Source organism: Colobus angolensis, unplaced genomic scaffold (genome assembly GCF_000951035.1).
Source record: "Colobus angolensis palliatus isolate OR3802 unplaced genomic scaffold, Cang.pa_1.0 Scaffold31, whole genome shotgun sequence".
In the NCBI taxonomy this organism is placed as follows: Eukaryota; Metazoa; Chordata; class Mammalia; order Primates; family Cercopithecidae; genus Colobus; species Colobus angolensis.
In genome coordinates this window covers 9,004,170-9,026,958 of record NW_012116377.1, presented here as the reverse complement: position 1 = coordinate 9,026,958, position 22,789 = coordinate 9,004,170, and the positions used below count along the sequence as shown (strand labels likewise).

Here is a 22,789-nt window from a genome sequence, read left to right as displayed (position 1 = left end):
TTAAAGAAAAGAATTTTAAACCCAGAATTTCATATCCAGCCAAACTAAGTTTCATAAGTGAAGGAGAAATAAAATCCTTTACAGACAAGCAAATGCTTAGAGATTTTGTCACCACCAGGCCTGCCCTACAAGAGACCCTAAAGGAAGCACTAAACATGGAAAGGAACAACAGGTACCAGCCATTGCAAAAACATGCCAAAATGTAAAGATCATCGATGCAAGAAAGAAACTGCATCAACTAACGAGCAGAATAACCAGCTAATATCAAAATGATGGGATCAAGTTCACACATAACAATATTAACCTAAAATGTAAATGGACTAAATGGTCCAATTAAAAGACACAGACTGCCAAATTGGATAAAGAGTCAAGACCCATCAGTTTGCTGTATTCAGGAGACCCATCTCACATGCAGAGACACACATAGGCTCAAAATAAAGGGATGGAGGAACATCTACCAAGCAAATGGAGAACAAAAGCCCTTTTCCATATGCTTTCTCTATAGCTATTTATTACTAACACAAATGTCCCCAAAACAGACACTACCCATTCTCATTTATTTTTCACAGTTATAATTATGTTAACTTAGCATTACTGATGCTATTATTTACAGCATGTATCTTGAATAATATCCATCTGCCCATGGTCATAATTAGCAGTTTTAAAGTTCTCAAATAAACTTTTTTTATGGTGATAATCAAATCATTCAGATATTTTTCAAGTAGATAATAGGTGATTATTTGGAAAGAGTGTATGCCCAGAAAGAGCACAAGGTTGAGACTCTGCTGAGTTGGTGCAGATTGAGAGGGAGGCTCCTGCTTGTCAGGGTTGCTTTCTGATTGAAATGAAGAGAGGGAGGAAAACATTCCCATCTGCTTTTTTAGTGTCCCTGATCTTAGAGGAAGCACTCCATCCCTTTCCCTGTGGCAGGAGGCTAGTACAGAAGACTATGGGTTCTAGTCCTCTCCACGTGTTCCCTAGTCTCTGCAGGGCTGGGGAATGAGCGAAAGGCTTGCCTCTTGCATGCTCACATGCTTCCTGCCTGGAACCTCATGGGCTCCTAGTACCTCTTCTTCCTGGTTCCCCATTTCCCATACTATACCCCAGCCACTCTGTTCTCTGCCCTACTTTCCTTCTTGCCTCTCTTCCCTTCCCCACCATGGGCTTCTCCCTTGGTGTTTAGTTTGGTATTTATTTTGATTTTATGAATGCAAAACTCTGTCCTGACTGAAAAGTGGTCCTTCCACGATGAGCACGTGGGCATCTCATCTGGCAGGGGTAGGAGGCTGATGAAGCCTGGGGAGGCAGTGAGAAGTCTCTTGCCAGGAGATACTGAACCTCAGGGCTTTATTGATCCACAGCAATTTTTAACATGTTTAATGCCCTCAATTCCTTTTTTATAGTTATATTAACAAGTGATAAGATAGTCACCATCCAGGGTACCTTTTTTCTGACAGTCCCTATCCTTAGCATGTCCTTGATCTCAACATGCTAATTCTGGTACCTTGAATACTAGGCTAAAGGATAAAGAACTCACACATGATTATTGATGAGATGCTGTTGAAGGATTCTGTGCAGAGGAGACATGTCATCAGAGTAGAGGTTTGAGGAAATCTAGTGCCAGTTTAGGGGCTGAGTTGGGGTGAGGGGAGACTGGAAACCATAGGCATGGTATGTGGCCGTAAAGCATGAACAAGGGTAATGGGGAAAGTGTAGGTTTGGGAGCTTTTATGGGAAAAAAAATCACTAAAAATTATTTTCCATTTGTTACGGAAAATGAGGGAGGCATCACATATAAATATGTAACTGTATTTTTCAAAGTGTGGTCCTTGGACCCCTGCATTAAAATCATCTGGGCAGAGTGGAGGGCTTTTTAAAAACAGATTATCAGGCCCTATTCTACATTTCTTGATTCAGAATTTGGGAATGAGGTGGAGCCTATAATTTAAAAAGAACCCCAGGTGATTCTTAAGCATTCTAAAGTTCAAAACTGCTGGCAAGAGTTTGAAGCCTTAGTGTTAAAAAGTATAGTGCCTCCAGAAACAGACAGCAAGGCATCAGGCAGAGGAGGTTCTCTCAGGGAGATAGGAGGACCCAGGCTCCACTGTGCTGGGAGGGGACGGGTACAGGTGGGCTGGTGCTGGAGAGGCCCAGGGTTAGGGGCAGCTGAGACTTTGGGTCTCTGGACCCTCAGCTGGCTTCTACCCAACATCGGGTCTGCCAGGAGACAGGATTGCAGCTCTCAGTGGAAGCACAGTCTGTACACCTGCTAATGAGTTTCTGCTGAGCCCTCTCAGAAGAATGATGGCTTCTCCTGCCATAGCAAGACATTTATTTTGATCATACTTGTTCCAAAGAGGGGACGGAAAATGAGTTGCTGGTAATTGGGCATTTCAAGTGGTGCCTGCATGCTCTCCAGTTGCAGCTGATGGGGAGCTGGGTGGTACAGGCAGCCTAGGAGCTGCTCCCCTTCAGAACTAGTGCTCAGTGTGCTGTGTGAAGAGACAGAAATAATGATGTGGTAGACTCTCCTGAGTGCTCTTCACACTGTGTGTACTTGAACTTTTAACAGAACAAAATGTCTTGTAGATGCCTGATGGCATATAAATGATCCTTCATTTACTTCAGAATAATGGCTTTCTAAATGTGGGAGGCTGAGGGCTGAGAGGTAGAAATTAAAAGAGGAGAAATCTTTAGTTTACTTAAAACATCAAGCATCTTCTTGTTTTATCCTGTGGATCAAATTATGACACAAGCTGAATAATCTATTTCAAATTAGATGACTTACCAGAGAGAACCAGGTGAGGGATCAGAGAGGTGAGATTCTGATTCCACATACATTTGCAAAACATCTCCATTTCTTTTCATGGGTTTTGTCCTTCCCACACAGGAAGTTTTCAAATTATATTCGTTATTCATTTACCCATTTATTCAGCAAATACTCTGAGAAGAACACAGCAGCAAATCAAATGAACCCCCTGTTTACATAGAGCTTACAGTCAGGGGGTGGTAATAAAACAACACCCAAACCAAGCAAGTATGCCATGTGTCATGTGGTGATAACTGGTGATGAGTAAGTGGAGCGCTGAATGAATGAGCAATGAGGACGTGTTTAAGAAGAGGTTCTGGGACTGGGCACTGTGGCTCATGCCTCTAATACTAGCACTTTGGGAGGCTGAGGTGAGCAGATTGCCTGATCTCAGGAGTTCAAGACCAGCCTGGGCAACATGGTAAAACCCTGCCTCTACCAAAATACAGTAACATTAGCTGGGTATTGTGGTGTGTGCCTGTGGTCCTAGCTATTCAGGAGGCTGAGGCATGAGAATCGCTTGAACCCAGTAGTTGGAGGTTGCAGTGAGCCAAGATTGCGTCATTATACTCCAGTCTGAGTGACAGAGTGAGACTCTGTCTCCAAGAAAAAGAAGAAGAAGAAGAGGTTCTGGCACATGGAATGGTACTTACAAAGTCCTTAAGACCAGAGTGGTTTCTCATGAGCTCAGATGCATTCATGGCCACCATACAGAGATTGTTTGTTAATAATTCTCTTCAAAAGGACATTTTCCAGCCGGGCACGGTGGCTCACACCTATAATTCCAGCACTTTGGGAGGCCGAGGCAGGTGGATCACCTGAGGTCAGGAGTTCAAGACCAGCCTGGCCAACATGGCAAAACACCGTCTCTACTGAAAATAAAAAAAATTACCCAGGCATGGTGGTATGTACCTATAATCCCAGCTACTCAGGAGGCTGAGGCAGGAGAATCGCTTGAACCTGAGAGGCAGAGGCTGCAGTGAGCCAAGATCATGCCACTGCACTCCAGCTTGGGCAACAGAGAGAGACTTCATCTCAAAAAAAAAAAAAAGAAAGAAAAAAAAAGAACAGAACATTTTCCCTTCTCCTTGGCAGTTAGAAAAGACTGTCTTCTGAAAGGCATTGCATCTTGATTGTATGCTGGTTGGAATAAACACAATTAGATGAGGAAGAAAGGGGGTGATTAGGGAATTATGCATAATGGCTGTTAGGTTAGCTTTCAAATCTAGTCGAGGATGTGAGCATCTCTTTTGGAAAAGATTGTTCTTGGAAAAGACCGCTTTCTGGTTGAAAAGTCAAGACGGAGAAAAGAAGATCTTTACAAGTTGTTACAAGACTGCCTGCCTGCTGTAGTGGCAAGGAGCCTGGGCTCACCTGCACTGTTATCCCTAATGATGGCATTCCTGAATGGGATGGCAAAATTCCTCTCAAGACAAGCAAGGCAGGGACCTCGGCCACATATACACTTGGCAGTTCATGGCTATAAACAGTCATTGTATATATTCTGAGTGCAAGATGCAGGCAAGGATGCTGTGTGGTAGAGGAGAGGGAAGGGTAGCATACAGACGGTGAAAAACCTGTACTCTTTACATCCCTCTAGGAACTAACTACCTGCCAAGTGGGGCAGTGGAGAAGGTAGAGATGCACAAAGAGATAACTTTGAGTGCAGACTGAGAGTTACAGTGGGAGTGTAGAGCAGGAGACATTCACTCCAAAGTTCTGTGTTAGAGGGGTCAGTTTGAGTTCAGTTCAATTAAACATGTATTAAGCAACCACTCTGTGTTGAGTACTACACTGTGTCCTGGGAGTACAAAGAGGTTGGAGTCTAATGTGAGAGACAGGCCTGTGGGCAATAGTTGTGGTTTGAACAGAATAAGAGAAGAGAAACACCCGCTTCAGCCTGGATGGGTTATTAAGGAGTTAAGGCTTTCCATAGCCAATGATTTTGGAGTAGAGCTTAAAAGATAAGTAGGAGGTAGCCTGAGAAGTGGGTACACAAGAGGAAAGGATATGGAGAGTGATGGGGAAAACAGAGCAAAACTTAGGAGATGAGAGGCAGCTTTTAGGGCGTTTGGGGGTGAGGCAGGAACTCACTAGAGGTGGGGTTAAGAGGGGGTAGGGCCAGGCTGCTCAAAAAGTATACCCCAGTGAAAAGCCCTTTTGAGAAAGCATGGGTTAATTTCATTTAAGTCTGAGGGTTTATGCCTTTATTTATTTATTATTTATTTATTTTTATTTGTATAAATATACGGGGTCCAAGTATAATTTTGTTATATACATAGATTGCATGGTGGTAAAGTCAGAGCTTTTAGGATATCCATCACCCAAATAACATACTTTGTGCTCATTAATAATTTCTCATCACCCCCGCCTCTCCCTTTCCAGTGTCCATTGTCTGGCACTCCACACTCTGCATCCATGCATCTGCGTTATTTATCTTCCACATATAAGTGAGAACATGTGATATTTGTCTTTCTGTGCCTGACTTGTTTTACTCAAGATAATGGCCTCCAGTTCCATCCATGTTGCTGCAGAAGACATGATTTCATTCTTTTTTATGGTCGAATAGTATTCCATTGTCAATATATACCACATTTTCTTTATCTAGTCATCCATTGATGGACACTTAGGTTGAAGTTATGTTTTTAAAATGGATTTGGCATTCCTAACCTTTATTATTGGGATTTAGGTAGATTAACAATTTATAATTTACTTTTTAGCTTTAGTGTATAAATTACTTCTTTGAAACTAAAGGCACATCTTTCCCAGAATCTGATTGACAACCATTATTGAGTACTATTTCCCATTCAAGTTCAGGGGCACAAATCACTGTCACTTATGCCCATGAGTATCTCTTTCCATAGTCATTCTCAGAACAAGAGTATGAGCATAGAAAGGGAAAAAAAATCTTAAGAAAAATAATACGTTATGTCTGTGCTACCCTCATAACTCATTCAGTCCCATACCAGTGACTAGTTCTACCTTCCACTCAGCTATTCAAGACATGCCCCTGGGGGTCAGCCTTACCACCTGCCTCTGCATCTCCCCCATAGCCAATTACCAAGTCCTGGCAATTCTTTCCCCCCAATCTTTCTATCTATAGACACTGCCATTGGCCTCGCATGAGTCACCATCACCTCTTGTCAGAATTTCTGCCTCCTGTTTTCCCTTCTCTACTCTTGCCTTCTCCAGTTGATCCTCCACAAAGCAGTCAGAGCTATATATATATTTATACACACACACACACTCATATACACACACACACACGTATATTTGAGATAAGGTCTCACTCTATTGCCCAGGTTGAAATGGTGATATCACAGCTCACTTCAGCCTGGAACTCTTAGGCTCAGGGGATCCTCCCTTCTCAGCCTCCTACATAGCTGGGGCTGCAGGTGTACACCACCACGCCTGGCTAATTTTTTTGTATTTTTTGTAGAAACAGAGTTTTGCCATGTTACCAAGGCTTATCTCAAATTCCTAGGTTCAAGCAATCCACCTGCCTCTGCCTCCCAAAGGGATAGGATTATAGGCATAAAGCCACTGTACCTAGTCAGTCAGAGCAATAATTTTTAACCGGAAATGAAAAGTGTCTTTATCCTCCTGGCAGCGGCTCTTAGGATGAACACTGGATTCTTCTGTTCAGCACACCAGGGCTCACCACAATCTGGTACCTGCCTTTTCAGGGTCCATTTCCTATTTATCTCCTATGCAAGCCATGCTGGTCATTTCAATTCCTAATTTGGTTAAATCCCACTCTCTCTCAGATCTCAGCTAAACCTCACTTCTCCTGAGAAACCTTCTGTGACTCCCCAGAGAAGATGCATTTGGCTGTTGGTACTTTTCACCTTTGCAATGAATGATGAATTGTATGATTTAGTGTCTAATGCTTGTTATCCCTATAGAGTGAGTTCCCAGCATCAGGCCATGCCTGCCTTTTTACTGCTGCTCCCGGCTCTCCAGAGCTGCTCTAGTGCCTGGCACTGTGGTACAATAAGACTATTTAAATAAATATCTGAATATATGAATACTTACATACCCACACATGCTTCTCTGCTGCCTGCGGACCCCTCAGATGAAAACAAAAAGATAAAACCTCCAAAGTTAGAAATGCTCAAATACCAATTCAGAGCCATCGATAGGTATGACTGACTATCATGCTGTATACCCTGACTATGATTGGTAATTGAGTATTTTAAATATGCCTTGTAGATGAAGAGAAATTATTCAGGAATAAGATTATAAGGAGTACCTTGATGGGTGCTTGTACTTAGGTAGGGTCCGGGATTTGACTAGAAAGTCAATTTATTCTTTAACCAGTGACATTCAGATTCTGGAACCTGATTCATCTTAATGGAACACACTAGAAACTGACAAATATTCAGAATCTCAAGCCACACATAAATTTATAGTGTGTAATGTAATTGTCAGGCACTGCTGGTGTCTGCTCAGGAACATGTTTCTCTGCTGCGCAGGATCTGCATGGAAAGTCAGATTATACTCCCAAGGTTGGAGGACATGGAATCAGGGTCCAGACAGTGTGTGGTCTAAATACGTGTATGACGCAGTGATGGCTCTAAATGAACCATCTGAAATAAAATAGTCAGAAATGAGAATCTTTAACAATGCTTCATATATTGACTATGTTTATCTAGCCTCGAGTACTTTTTCAGTCTGGATTACTAAAGAAATTTTGTTAACTTTCCTAAATTATTTGCTTTTTGATTTGTTAAATTGATTTCTGCGTAGCTCCTGAACTTTCATTGAAATTGCACATATTTTCCCTACAGCTTCAATTCTAATGGCAGAAATTGGACTAGATGATGGCACTATAACATCACAGAGCAATCAAAGTTATGTTAAAATGAAGTAAAAGCTTCTCAAATGTGAAAGAAATAGGTTTTTAAGTGATGAAGGCATAGCCAATTAAGTAAAACTAAGTGTCACTAACTAAAAATAAATTGACATTTTAAAGAAAGCAAAGTACTGAAAAAGGAAACAAATTGCCTTTTAAAAAATATTTAAAAGTTGTAAAATCATTTCTGGGGAGTGCAGACGCTGTATGTGGGTGAACTAGTAGATGAAAAATATTCCTGTTCAACCAATTTACTTCAGAATAAACAATTTTCTTAAAGCTAGAGTAAAAAATGAAATAAAACTCATGAAAACACTGCGAGACAAGTAATTCATACTTAAGTGCTCAAAACTAAATTTAAAAAATTGTGGTCTGACATTCATACAGCCAACAGACACATGAAAAAATGCTCATCATCACTCGCCATCAGAGAAATGCAAATCAAAACCACAATGAGATACCATCTCACACCAGTTAGAATGGCCATCATTAAAAAATCAGGAAACAACAAGTGTTGGAGAGGATGTGGAGAAATAGGAACACTTTTACACTGTTGGTGGGATTGTAAACTAGTTCAACCATTATGGAAAACAGTATGGCGATTCCTCAAGGATCTAGAACTAGATGTACCATATGACCCAGCCATCCCACTACTGGGTATATACCCAAAGGATTATAAATTATTCTACTACAAAGACACATGCACACGTATGTTTATTGCGGCACTATTCACAATAGCAAAGACTTGGAATCAACCCAAATGTCCATCTGTGACAGACTGGATTAAGAAAATGTGGCACATATACACCATGGAATACTATGCAGCCATAAAAAAGGATGAGTTTGCGTCCTTTGTAGGGACATGGATGCAGCTGGAAACCATCATTCTTAGCAAACTATCACAAGAAGAGAAAACCAAACACCGCATATTCTCACTCATAGGTGGGAACTGAACAATGAGATCACTTGGACTCGGGAAGGGGAACATCACACACTGGGCTTATCATGGGGAGGGGGGAGGGGGGAGGGATTGCATTGGGGAGTTATACCTGATATAAATGATGAATTGATGGGTGCTGACGAGTTGATGGGTGCAGCACACCAACATTGCACAAGTATACATATGTAACAAACCTGCACGTTATGCACATGTACCCTAGAACTTAAAGTATAATAAAAAAATAAAAACAAAAAAAACAAAATATATGTATGCAGATTCAGTCAATAACAAATATTTGTAAACAAATAAAGTGATTACAGGTACAGAAAAAAAAAAATTGTGGTCTGAAAAATCTGTTATAAATTCCAACACATTCGTAAATGACCACTGGTAGTTCTTTAATATGCAAAAAATTATCCTCAAACTTCAATTTGTTTTCAGAAGGGATTGATGAAAGTTTATGCCTTAAAATCCTAAAACTTTACTATACTTGGCACCTAATATACAGGAAACTTTGTGACTACAAAGTATTTGCCTTTGACCTTGCATGCTGAAGCTCGTAAATCCCGTGACAGTACAGAATTGTGAGATCTAATTGTGGCAAGCCAAGTAAAAATACACTCTCCTGATTTTTTTGGTTGAAGTTTCACCGTAAGTAATTCTAGAGAAATGTAGGCTCTTCTAAGAGAGGAACATGTAAAGTTCCTTTCAGTGCTGCCTTTCAGTGTTTGCAAAAGGTAAAAATCCAGCACTACCACGATTTCTTTTTAGGGCTGCGCCTCCAGAATACTTAAAATACGTATATTGCCAGAATATATTATAAAGTGTTTAAAATATCCATAAATAATGTTTAGATGAATTCGTTTTTTATTTACAAAACACTTCTTTTCTTCATGATGATGGACAATTACTCCACCTGTCTTCATTAAGTGGATATTTGTTAAGCCTCATTTTTATATTCATATGTACCTTTCTCTGAACTAGCACAATCGTAATGTGGGCTTTGGGATCCTGTCACCAAAGACTGAAAATGTTCACACTTTGCACACTGCAGATATTAAAATATCCCAAATGTCAGAGAACTCCCATGCCTGTAGTCTATGGAATGATTTGGTTCTACCTCTGTTTGCTACAGGGCAATCTGTCTGAGACACAGGAATGAGTTAAACCATCTTTTTAAATAGACCTAGTTCATCTAAGTCATTTTTCAATAAGTTCTTCCAAAATCTGGAAAGGCTAGTACATCATTAATCAAATGTTTAGTTCATGGTTAATATTGCAGGCAGTGAGTGGACTCACTTGAGTTTTAGCAGGATCTATAACAGGTGTGTCTATATGGTAATTCTGATTTAATTGTGGTCACCCGATTTACTGAGCACTAACTTGTCAGAGATCAAAAGATGATCTCTGGGATGCACGCATTTTTGTTAGGCCATCTGCAAGAATGCAAAATGGGTATTAAAGGCTTTGATCCTCCCTGCACGTCAAAGCTTTTACTAAGGGATTTCCATCCTGCCTCTCAAGTGCCCCTCAGGAAAACTTCTTTTCCACCCTTCTTAGCTTCCCCTCTCTCTCGCCCCTCTATTGCCCAGGCTTCTCTGTTCCAGGGTCTCTAAATTCCAAAGAAACTGTATTGAAGCCAAATCACTAGATCTTTAGCCTAGAAGAACATAAAGTCTCCACTACTTCCCAAGAGACTCAGATACTAAAGGACTTAGGATGCAAATACTTTAATTTATACATTTGTTTGTTTGGTTAGTTGGTATCAATTGGAGGAGGGAAATGGAAAGAAGCCAGAGGGGGCTGTTGTCCTAGTGTTCGGATATCATGAGCATCCAAGTAGGGACTGACTACCCTGGACTTTGCTTTCAAGATTAGGAAGGGGCGTCCCAGGAGCACAATAAGGCGGGATCTCCATGACTGGTTGCCATTGCTGTTTGCATTCTTATGGCAGAGTGACCGATGAATAATGAGGGCCAAGATACTGCCCAAACTGCTACTACCTAATTTCCTGCCAATATCTTTATGTGATTGGGTAGAAGTGGTGAGGGGGTTAAACTGTGCAACTGTGCCTGGTGGTCTGTGTAGCTTGTTTAAAATAATGAACTAAGAAAATGGAAAAGGTAATGGACAGATAATATGGAGATCAAAAAGGATAAGCTGAATAAGTTAAGAGTGGCACTGTGATATTGCCAGTGACAGTAATGAAATCCCATGGACTCACAGCAGATTGACCATTTCCACCTGAACTGCTGCTTTACAATTGGGATGGGATGTGGTGGTGGTTAGGACTCTAGCAGTTGCACATGTTGTCACGTGTCTTTCCTTCTGCTAGGAAGTCATAGTTGCTGTTATCCTTCTTTGACCAGGTGTTGGACTGGATTGAAAACCATGGTGAGGCCTTTCTCAGCAAACACACTGGAGTTGGAAAGTCCCTACATCGAGCCCGGGCCCTGCAGAAGAGGCATGATGACTTTGAAGAGGTGGCTCAGGTGAGATGCTGTCTCTCTCTCTCTCTGTGTGTGTGTGTGTGTGTGTGTCTAGATGAGGCAGACCAGCGCTGTGGCTTTGGTGTTTGGTGAGGCATGCTGGGTTGATAGCCTGTGGCTGCTGGGCTGCCTTCCTGCCTGATGCAAGGAGTCCTTTGTCTTCTATTGGTTTCTAGGTGAGTGATAAAATAGATGCCCATATTTATGGTCTTTCAAAAAAATCTTCCTGCTGGTGTGATATAAAAATGCCTTGTCCACAAGGTGGTGCTGGCGGGAGGGAATGACATTATTAGATTCCTCATCACCCCAGGGCTGCTGCTTATGGTTGTTACTGCCAGTGAGTGAGAGCTAAAAATCAGTCCCAGCTCTGCTTACAAAGCCACATACTTTCCAGGACCTGGAGAAACAGGTGACACCTGCTCACCAGCCGTGCACTCATAGGGCTGAATGTGCCCAAAGAACCTGCCTTGGTGTCATTTGGACAATATTTAAACTTCCATTTATATAATGTTCAGTCTTTTAGCTGAGCTGCACACCTGATCCAAAAAGGGCACCGTTTCTGAATTTGTGCAAAGATGTTGTATGAGAGGCCCTGGCCATTTGTCTTGTAGTATAATTATTTTAAAGTGTTTTTGTTCAGAGCCTTCATCTTAAAAATGTTATCCTAACTCTGTTATATTTCTCCATTGGGGAGTTTTCCAAATGGGTCCTGAGAATTTTCATTTTCAAGATGAAATACTACTCTCCGGTTATTTTATCAGGTGTGATCAGCTGCCATGTAAAACAAAATAATGAAGAATAAGGCAGGGAGGGTGCCCATATGGGACGGAGGGGTGGGTACTGCTGAAGGAGTGAGGATAACAGAGCTAGGTTTTGCCACATCACCGCTTTAGCCAGAGTTGACTTCAGTCTCACCAGGCAGACAGCCCTCAATGTGGGCCCCACTTTGGGCATTGTACAGAGCCCTAGGCCTCACCCAGGGAGGCTCCCAGCCCCAGACAGACTATGTGCTATGGATGCAAAAAGAGATGTTATGTCAACAACCGAACAAGAACAGGAAAGTCATGGAGCGTTACTGCCTCTCTAGGGGAGCTGCAAGCATATGCTGAAAAATGAGAGGCCTTATAGGAACCAGAAAGACCATGTCAGCAGTGACCTGAGCCCAGGGAATATGGGTGGATTAGACCCAGCCTGTGAGATAAAGAAAGCCTCATATGGAACCCTTGTGCACTGTTGGTGAGAGTGTAAAATGGTGCAGCCACTGTGGAAAACAGTGTGGAGGGTCCTCAAGAATTAAAAATAGAATTACCATAGATCCAGCAATTCCACTTCAGGGTGTATCCCTAACAGAATTGAAAGCAGGGACTCAAACAGATCTTTTTTTTTTATTTTTATTTTTTGAGACACAGTCTCATAGTCTTGCTCTATTGCCCAGGCTGGAGTACAGTAGTGTGATCATGGCTCACTGCAACCTCTGTCTCCTGGGTTCAAGTGATTCTCCTGCCTCAGCCTCCTGAGTAGCTAGGATTATAGGCGCCTGCCACCACACCTGGTTAATTTTTTGTATTTTTTTTTTAAAATGGGGTTTCACCTCGTTGGCCAGGCTGGTCTCGAACTCCTGACCTCAAGTGATCCACCCACCTCAGCCTCCCAAAGTGCAGGGATTACAGGCGTGAGCTACTGTGCCCAGCCATCAAACAGATATTTATACACCTATGTTCACAATATTCAAACGGTGGAAGCAACTCCAACGTCCATTGACGGATGCATGGATAAACAAAATGTGGTCTATTCATATAATGGAATATTATTTAGACTTAAAAAGGGAGGGAATTCTAACATATGCTACAACATGGATGAACCTTGAAGACATTATGCTAAGTGAAATAAGTCATTCACAAAAAGGATAAATATTTTATGATTCTACTTATACCTAGAGTAGTCAAATTCATATAGATGGAAAGTAGAATGGTGGTTGTCAGAGGCCGGGGGTAAGGGAGGAATAGGGAGCTATTGTTTAATGCAAGCTTATCCAGCCCATGGCCCACAGGCTGTATGTAGCCCATGATGGCTTTGAATGTGGCCCGACACAAATTGGTAAACTTTCTTAAAACATTATGAATTTTTCTGCCATTTTTTTAGCTCATTAACTATCATTAGTATATTTTATGTGTGGCCCAAGACAATTCTTCTTCCAATGTGGCTCAGGGAAGCCAAAAGATTGGACATCCCTGGTTTAATTGATACAGAGTTTCAGTTTTGCAAGATGAAGATGAAGAATTCTAGAGATAGATGGTGGTGATGGTTAAACCACAACACTGTGAATGTACTTAATACCACTAAATTATACACTTTTTTTTTTTGAGACGGAGTGTCTCTCTGTCACCCAGGCTGGAGTGCAGTGGCGTGATCTCGGCTCACTGCAAGCTCCACCTCCCGGGTTTACGCCATTCTCCTGCCTCAGCCTCCCGAGTAGCTGGGACTACAGGCGCCCGCCACCTCGCCCAGCTAGTTTTTTGTATTTTTTAGTAGAGATGGGGTTTCACCGTGTTAGCCAAAATGGTCTCGATCTCCTGACCTCGTGATCCGCCCGTCTTGGCCTCCCAAAGTGCTGGAATTACAGGCTTGAGCCACCGCACCTGGTCAATTATACACTTTAAAATGGTTAAAATTGTAAGTGTTATATTGTGCATATTTTACCACAATACAAAAAAAGAAAGCCTCCTAGCCAGTGAGGACCTTCGGCAAGATGCAGCACAGACCCAAAATATCTGAGTGGCCATGCATCCTGGGTCATTCCTCTCCAGGCTGTTAGGGGGCCAAGGATGGGAGAGGGCCACATGTATCCCCTGACGGCTGAGAGTGGGGGTTGTAGCACGTGGGGTGGTCTGTTGGAATAGGGCTAGCCCATAGCTTTGGTGCTTCTGCCTGTGGGCTGTCCTATGGCTCAGCACTCCTCACTTAGAAAGGACATCCCCAAAGCCACCCATAGCTCTGACTCAGCTCAATCCTCCTTGCCCTCTGCCTGATATAGCCTCAGAGGCAATGCCAACCTTGGTTATAGGCCCATGTTTTGGTTATAGGCCACAGTTTTTGCATTTTGTTACAACCAAGCAAGACCCATGGCCATCCCAGTCCCATTTTTCCCAACTGTTCCTCCACCTTCTCGCTGATACCTGATACTCCTTTCACGTGGGACAATGCCTTCCCATCAGCAACAAAAACACATGAATTTAAATTCATGCTAAAGAAAGAATGGGCACATTTTTGAGAGCTTATGCTTCCATTATATATCTTATACCAATCCTGAGTGATAGGTAGTATTCACCTTGTTGTATAGAAGACAACACTGAGGATTAGAAACTTCTTCCATGTGCCCAAGTCATCCAGCTTGTCAGGGGCTCTGCTGAGATTCAAACCCAGGTCTGTTGGATTCCAGAGTCATGTTCTTATCCTAATTCCATGCTGTTCCTCCTGATTGAGGTAAAGGAAGTGGGCATAAAATTCATTTCTGAGTGCCCATTTGCTTATGGAAAGTGTGGGACAAAGACAAAGGGGGTGAGGGTGGGGGCTGTTGCCGCCCTTATTGACATCGATTACAACTTTCCTCTGGCCCTTCCAATGAGTAATCCACTGGCATAATCCACACCTCCCTGACTCTACTTTCTGATAAGACTATTTTTTTGAAAGAGAAGACAGAGTTCTAACTTCCAAAAGGCTCATGCTTTTAGGAGGAGTGTTTGCTCTGGAAAGGAGAAAAGCAGATGTGAGCTACAAAGGGAGCACTTTACCTAGGGTTCGTGAGCCATCCCATTACCCTGAAATTAGCCTCCAGAGCTGAATCTTGTAGTTGGGGAATTAATCCTGCCTTATTCCGTGATCCCCACTCTGGGAGATGGAGTGGCCCAGCATCCTGGGATTATTAGTCCACGTAGGAAAACCAATGCTGACCACAATGAAGGCAGGTTGGCTGTCAGTAGCAGCCTGCCTGAGACCTGCTTTGTTCTGTAAGCGTGATTGCCATGTTTAGGTGGTGAAAACGGGGTAATCTAGGCAGGAAAGGGTTCTTCTTTCTCTCTTGCTTCTGCTCTTAATTAGATGAGGGCCATTGGGAGAAGAGGAGTGGATTTAATCAGGAGTTGAAAAGTTCTTCAGTAAGAAGAGCAATGACAGAAAGCCCAAAGCATGGACACTCTTGTTCTTTGTTTGGGTTGCTGTTTATGAGATGTGGTCAGGAAGGCTATATATGCTGCGGGGTAGGAGCCTGGGGTAACTTATAAGCAATACTCTAAAGGGTCGTGATTCTGTGAAGGGACCTCTTTCAGCCTTATCATTTAGGATTCCTTTACCTGAGACTGATAATGAGAAAGGAATTCTGAGCACCCATTCTCTGTATTTAGGTTCAAAAAACTGTCTTGAATCAAAGCAGAAAGAGAGCTATTACATCTGTCACAGATCCTGGAAATTTGTCCTTCTGAAAGAAAAAGCAAGCCCTCAACAGAAGGAATGGCTACCCATGGGGAGGGGTTGAGGCGGTGTAAAGCCCCTGAACAAATACATCTCCATTCTTGGGATAGTGGAGGCATCTGTGATTCTTACCAGTGGTTAGTCTTTGTAGTAAAGACATTTAGGGCAGCTATTAAAATAGACATAAATGATATCTTTGAAGAATTTATGTGGCAATCCATTACCCTTCATTAAACTTTAACTTTTGTGTTTAATAGCTCTTGAACAAATTTTAAACAAATTCTTCAAATACCATTTGAAGATGAATTAAATATTTGAGTCCTCAGTTCATCCTGCAGATGGCACTCTTTGAATAGCCGACATAGAAGCTGAGCTGACTGGGGAAAGGCTTTGCAGTCATGACAGCCTCCCTAGGGAGGAATCCAACATTCAGAGCGAAGGTCCAGGAAGGGATACACCAGGGGATCTGTGTCTACAGTTATCTAGTCCAAGCTGTTGAGGTTGTGCATGCTCAAACAGAAGACCTGGGCACTGGCGGGAACCCCTCCTGCTCCTTAGGTCGAATACTGGACTCAGTTTGCCTATAAGCTCATCAAATGACTCAGGCCACCGAGTAGAACAGTTTTTAAGAGACACATATTCTTTGTGGCACGTTAGGTATCATCAATAATATAAACAAGTGTAAGATGGAGTTGCTGCCCATAATAGGATGGCTGTCAGGGGATAGATGTGTCCATGTCTGCCCTGGTGGTGGAATAGAATGTGGTAATGTTATATTGTCATGAGATATTTGCTATTACGAGTTAGGAGAGTACTCAAGTGCCTGTGGTTTACATAACAGCTGTGCCTGCTCTGCTAGTGGCCTGCTTTATGGCCTCATTATCTGAAATGCCAGATTTTCTGTTAGCTAATTTAGCCAAAAATTAGCAAGTGTTTACGTTCAAATATATATTATCTAAAGTCTCAGAGCACCAAATCACATTTAAGCAGCTAGGCATATTAAGTAGCATTAGTGTAACATTTTTGAAAGAGCAGACAATTTAAAGAAAGACTTAAAGAAATAGAAAAACATGGGCACGATTAAGTACTTTATTCAGTAATCTCTGGTTACTTGTTTATCTGTCCAACCCTTGTGGATTTTTTGTTTTGTTTTGTTTTGTTTTTTATCAAACTTGAGTAGAACACACTTTAAAAAAATCATTCTGAAACTGGAAACCATCATTCTCAGCAAAGTACCACAAGAAGAGAAAACCAAACACCGCATGTTCTCACTCATAAGTGGGAATTGAACAATGAGAACACATGGACACAGGGAGAGGAACATCACACACTGAGGCCTGTCAGGGCATCGGGGGCTGGGGGAGGGATAGCGTTAGGAGAAATACCTAATGTAAATGACGGGTTAATGGGTGCAGCAAACCAACATGGCACATGTATACCTATGTAACAAACCTGCACGTTGTGCACACGTACCCCAGAACTGAAAGTATAACAATAAAAAATAAGAGCTGTTATGATAGAAGAATTAACAGGATGAATGGATAATCCAAACAAGTGGTAAGAGAAAGAGTCAATGATGACAAATGTTCTGAACTCTGTAGTCAACTGCATTGTGCTATCTTGATACTTTGTTGACTTAGTAAAACTGGAACTGTAAACAAAAAAAAATCATTCAAAATAGGTAAGAATAGAGGAAAGGCATTTTAGTGGATTTATCAGTGACCTTGCCCACTGAAGATACTCTGGGTACAATCAGCAAACCTACCATAGTAATAAGGGCAAAATAAAATAGGATAATCCGCAGAGATGGAAGGTCTGTGCCCTCAGAGTTGAACAATAGCCCTCATCAATTTTCATTTCCCATCAAGTTTCTCTGTTGGGCACTGTGAAAAGTTAAGAGTTCCACAGTTTCTGTCTTGAGGAACTCAAAATCTAATTTTAAAAAATGCATCAAACATGTTCTAACCCTCTAAGAAATTCCGTGGCAAGAAAGGAAGCTTAATGTTTGCTCTTTTAAGGTTTTCAAGGGGCATTTCTAGTGAAAGCTACTTCATCTGGCAATTCAATTAATATGCAGTGATGCAGTGACCTTCAAAGTAAGTTCCTTCTTTCTCTTCTTGCCAGAGATGATGACCAATTATAGCAGCTGCAAATGCAAGCAGAAGGAAAAGGTGGGAGAGCTTAAATAGACGCTTTTTCACACTCTAGCTTCATAGCAAGGATGAAAGATTCTTAGGCAAATGAAAAAAAATAGTGAGGAAGAAAGCCAGGAAAATGCAGAAAAATTAATGTCATGAAGTGGGAAAGTGGAGGAATGTGAAGCAGCAAAGAAATAAAGGACAATCTTGGTCTTTGGATCTTGCATGAAATGTTTCCTGTTGGGTTAGATTCAGAACCTTCCCTCCCTGGAGCACTAGGGAGAAGTTACTGGTATGAGCTGATGGGAGACGGTCTGGTGATCACACTCAGGATGAAAAAAGATGTTACATCTTGTGGATAACTTCCAGTCAAGGGTTTTGAAGGTCACTTTGTGTGGATATGATGTAGAAAATTGGGAGAGGGCAGGAGCCAATATCCAAGATGATAGAGAGCCTACCATGAACCTCTTGTTAACCCCATGAACTGTCACTCACATTTGCTGCTTCCTTTGGGGAACAAATGGCACATTCAGAATAAATTGGGGCTTTATTCCTAATGACATAAGTTCTGAGTAACAAACTGGAAGATTTGAAACCACAAGTGGTGTTTTTATCTCTCGTTCCATGTAATGGCAGTAACTACAGCAAAGAAGGGAAGCTTTGAGAAACAAATGCCTGCCTATGTAGATGGTGTTTCAAAAGGTTTTCTGAACTGTGTTCTGCAGAGCCAGGATGATGGGCTTCTGGGAATGGATGGAGTGCATCTTGTAAGGACTGGGTAGGATATACGTTGGCAGAAACCTTGATGACCTATATAGAAAGATTTAGATGAATTTTAAAGTAGAGGGAGAAAGTTAACCCAGTGAAGCCAAAATCAGGTATGTCAGGCTTTACCCAGGTGACATAGTAAAAGTGTGTTATAAATAAAATGTGCTTAGATAACCTTAGGTTTAAAAAAATACCAAGAATATAGGTTGCAGACAATATTTTTAGGCTTCTTTATAAATAAAACAACAAAAGCCACGTGTATCAAGTAGTGCACTTAAACTTTTAACACAAGAAGATAAATATAATAGGTAGTACTGAGACTTCAGGATATTGAGCTCATAACTAGAAAATGGCAATAGAAGAGGATTCTTTGTTGAAACGACTTGTTCTAATGGGAGGAGTGACATTGTATCAGATTGCTTCATATCTATATGAAACTTACAAACCTGAGGGTAGAACCTTATGCAGAAATAATATGAAGATAAGAGGAACACAGAAATGAGCCATCACGTTAGTGGAGAGGACCATAGTCTGCTCCATCAAATGGAAGATATGGAAAATGCTATTCTGAGATTATTTCAATTCTGGTCAAGGAAAACTATGGTCATAGTGGAAGTCCTCAAGCTCCCTGGAATCTCCTGGAAATATTTGTGACTCTGTAAATGAAATCAGTCAAGTAGGTTAGAGCAAAGGGTTCTATGTGGTATAATGTGAATCATTGTAGAAAAGCTCAAAAACTGTAGTTTGTGTCTAAACTCCCAAGAACTTTGACCTGTAGATGGAAGGAGTTAGACTTTATTCTTAGAGCAGAGAGGAATGTTAAAGGCTTTTGAGTGATAATATAAATTAAAATATATTATCTAAACCAGAAAGATAATAATTATACTGTCATTGTTTAGATCACATATAGAAAATTGTGCCTAATTCTGGAAAATGTATTTTTAAAAAGATGTTGACAAAATACACCACGATTGTTGGAAGGCTACCAGGACTGTGAAGCTGAAGTAACTGGATATGTTCTATTTCAAGTAAAGAATGTTTTATGGAAGGCGGGGATGATGGGTTTGATAATTGAAGGCTTCCTATAGATTAAATAAGAATAAAAGGTACAGTGAAGCCAATTTTAGCTTAATTCAGGTGTAACTTCTAACCACAGGTTGCTTTTTTATGAGCTGTCCAAACCAGAGTGAAGTGCCTTGTGATGTAGTATGCTTCTTCTCACTGGAGGTTTTCTGATACAGGCAACCTTTTTTCCTTAGGATTAAATACCCTCAAGTCTCTCCCATCTTTTTTTTTTTTTTTTTTTTTTTTGAGACAGAGTCTCGCTCTGTCACCCAAGTTGGAGTGCAGTGGCACGATCTCAGCGCACTGCAACCTCTGCCCCCCAGATTGAAGTGATTCTCCTGCCTCAGCCCTCCAAGTAGCTGGGATCAAAGGCATGAGCCACTACACCCTGCTAATTTTTATATTTTTAGTAGAGATGGGGTTTCACCATGTTGGCCAAGCTGGTCTCGAACTCCTGACTTTAAGTGATCCACCCGCCTTGGCCTCCCAAAGTGCTGGGATTACAGGTGTGAGCCACTGCGCCTGGCCTCTCCCATCTTAAAAACAAATTAATACTAATGCAAGCCACCAAGAATAGCTTCTCTGAACTCTTACTTTCCCCTCTCTTTCTCCTTCCCTTTGTAGTCCAAGTTCTTGATAGAAGAGTTTATATTTACCACCTCTACTTCCTCACCTCCTCCATTCCCCTTGACCCCTGCCATTTGTTTTTGTTCCCTCTGGCCCACTGAGGTTAATCTTCCAGGGACTCCAACAGGACTCTGTGGTTTTATTTGCTAACTTTATTATTTATTGCTAAATCCAAAAGACGCTTAACAGAACTTTTTTTTTTTTTTTTTTTGAGACAGAGTTTCTCTCTTGTCGCCCTGGCTGGAGTGCAATGGTGTGATTTCGGCTCACTGCAACCTCCGTCTCCTGGGTTCAAGCGATTTTCCTGCCTCAACCTTCTGAGTAGCTGGAATTATGGGTGCCCGCCACCATGCCCAGCTAATTTTTGTATTTTTAGTAGAGACGGGGTTTTGCCATGTTAGCCAGGCTGGTCTTGAACTCCTGACCTCAGGTGATCTGCCCACCTTGGCCCCCCAAAGAGCTGGGACATCGTGCCCTGTTGGTTTCCTTATGACTTTCTGACTGGTCCTGATTAAACTCTTTTCCCTTTTCCCCAGGATTTGTTCCTCAGATCTCTTCTCACTTTATACACACTCCCTGAACAATTTAGACTCTCTCTCAGTCTCAACAGCCACCCCTACTCTGATGGCTACCCTTCCAAATCCATGTCTCATTTCTGGTTTCACTCCTGGGTTCCATATTTGTAAACCCGTTGGCTCTGTGGACACCTCTGCTGCAATTTTCAGAGGGTTCCTAAACTCAGTGTGGCCAAAGTTTATTATATCACCTCCCACCCCTTCTGGTGTGCTCTTATTCCTACATTCCTTATACCAGTGAAGGCCACCAACCACCCACTTGCTTGAGCCAGAAACTTGGGAGTCATTCTTGATTCCTCCCTTGCTCTTCCTCATCATTGTCTATTGCAGAGTCTTATTGATTCTGCCTCTTTCATATGTTTCTTTCCTTCCATCCCCATTGCCACTGCCTTAGATCAGAGCCTCATTATCTCTCGCTTGGAATACTGCAATAGCCTTCTGTTTTCCCTGACTCCAGTCATTGTCTTAAATCTACCCTCACACTGCCACAATAGTGGCTTTCCTCAAATTCAATCTCATCATGATCTCCATTGGTTATGGAACCTATAGATGGCTTCCCATCAGGATAAAGTTCAAACTCCTGATAATATAAACCCTTTATGACCTGCCCATTACTTTGTCTGGTTTTAGCTTTTACCCTTCCTGTGTTGCCTGTATCCTACCATGTATTCCTGTTTTCCTGAGCATGCTATGCTCTAACATCTCAATACTGTCTCCTTAATCCTTCCCACTTCTTTAACTGACCAGCTTCTATTCACCTTCAAACACTTGTCTCAAATATCATCTCTTCCAGGAAGCCCTCTGTGGCCTCCTTGGTTTGGATTGGATGCCCCTTTTTTAAGTCACCTAGTTACTCTGGTCATATCTCTATTATGGTAGTTAGCACAGTGCCATAATCAGTTTTGTGCTGTCCTCACTATCTGACTGGACTGTGATCTTCCTCAGAGCGGTAATTTTTTCTCAGTCTTTTTAAACCAATGCCTAGCACAGTGGTAACCCTGACATGCAATGGACACTTGAAAGATAAACGAATGAGTGATATGGAATGAATGCGTTTGTTGGGCCGTTATCAGGCCAGATGATCTCTGAGGTCCCTCTCAGCTCTAAGAATGATAAGAGAGGTAGATCTGATGAATATTTATAAGAACACAGGCTCCAGAACCACATAACCTGGAACATAACTGAGTACTATCCTGACAGAATTAGCAAGACTGCCCTGTGCTGGGGGTCACCCTGAATAGCCCCAGTGCAGGGTTTGGCACTTTAGAGGAAGCATCTTTTGAGTCAAATTTTGAGTGAGTTCTTTGGACTCTTTTGTATTTTTCTAATTAAAGAAAGCCAAAAAAATTCAGATGAAGCTATAGGAAACCACTCTTGACAAGAAGAAATGGCTGTCCTTACTGTGTCCATTTTCCCAGCTCCACTACGTTTCCATGATTTATCCAGCTGGGATCATTATCATCACACTGAGCCTGACCACCAGAGGAGGCTTTAACCTTCTCTCTTCGTTAGCTGAAATGCAAGGAAGTCTTTTTTTCTCTTTTTAAAAACTCGCTGTTGTTACAGGTGAGTAAGATTGGTCTTTTCCAAAGAGATCTGAAAGGCAACAACAAAACAAAAATTAGATAGAAGTGGTATACTGTATATTGACTTTGTATTCAGCATACTGATTTTGAGTCCAAGACAACTCTTCTAGTCACAGACTGCTTTTGATTCCATATAACCAATGTTCACTGGTTGCCGTTTTTTCCTTCTCCTTTTTGAGAAGGAAATGGCCTTCATAACAACAACAATGATAACACCTGCTAAGTACTTTCTATGTGCTGGGCACTGTTCAAATTATTTTTCTTATGTTAACTCATTAATTTCTCACAACATCCCATGAGTTATTAATATATATTTCTTTTTTTTTTTTCTTTGAGGCGGAGTCTCGCTCTGTTGCCCGGACTGGAGTGCAGTGGCCCGATCTCAGCTCACTGCAAGCTCCGCCTCCTGGGTTTACGCCATTCTCCTGCCTCAGCCTCCGGAGTAGCTGGGACTACAGGCGCCCACCACC

The 22,789-nt window shown here is 41.8% G+C and overlaps 1 protein-coding gene across 4 annotated transcripts in view; it reads left to right on the top strand.

Moving 5' to 3' along the window:
* KALRN (kalirin, RhoGEF kinase) overlaps positions 1–22,789 on the top strand; it is a 643,785-nt gene that overhangs the window by 253,671 nt on the left and 367,325 nt on the right. For all 4 annotated transcript variants that reach the window (XM_011950775.1, XM_011950777.1, XM_011950776.1 and 1 more), the window contains exon 10: positions 10,974–11,096. In XM_011950775.1, the coding sequence (XP_011806165.1) occupies positions 10,974–11,096 (123 nt within the window). The remainder of the gene's footprint in view (positions 1–10,973; positions 11,097–22,789) is intronic.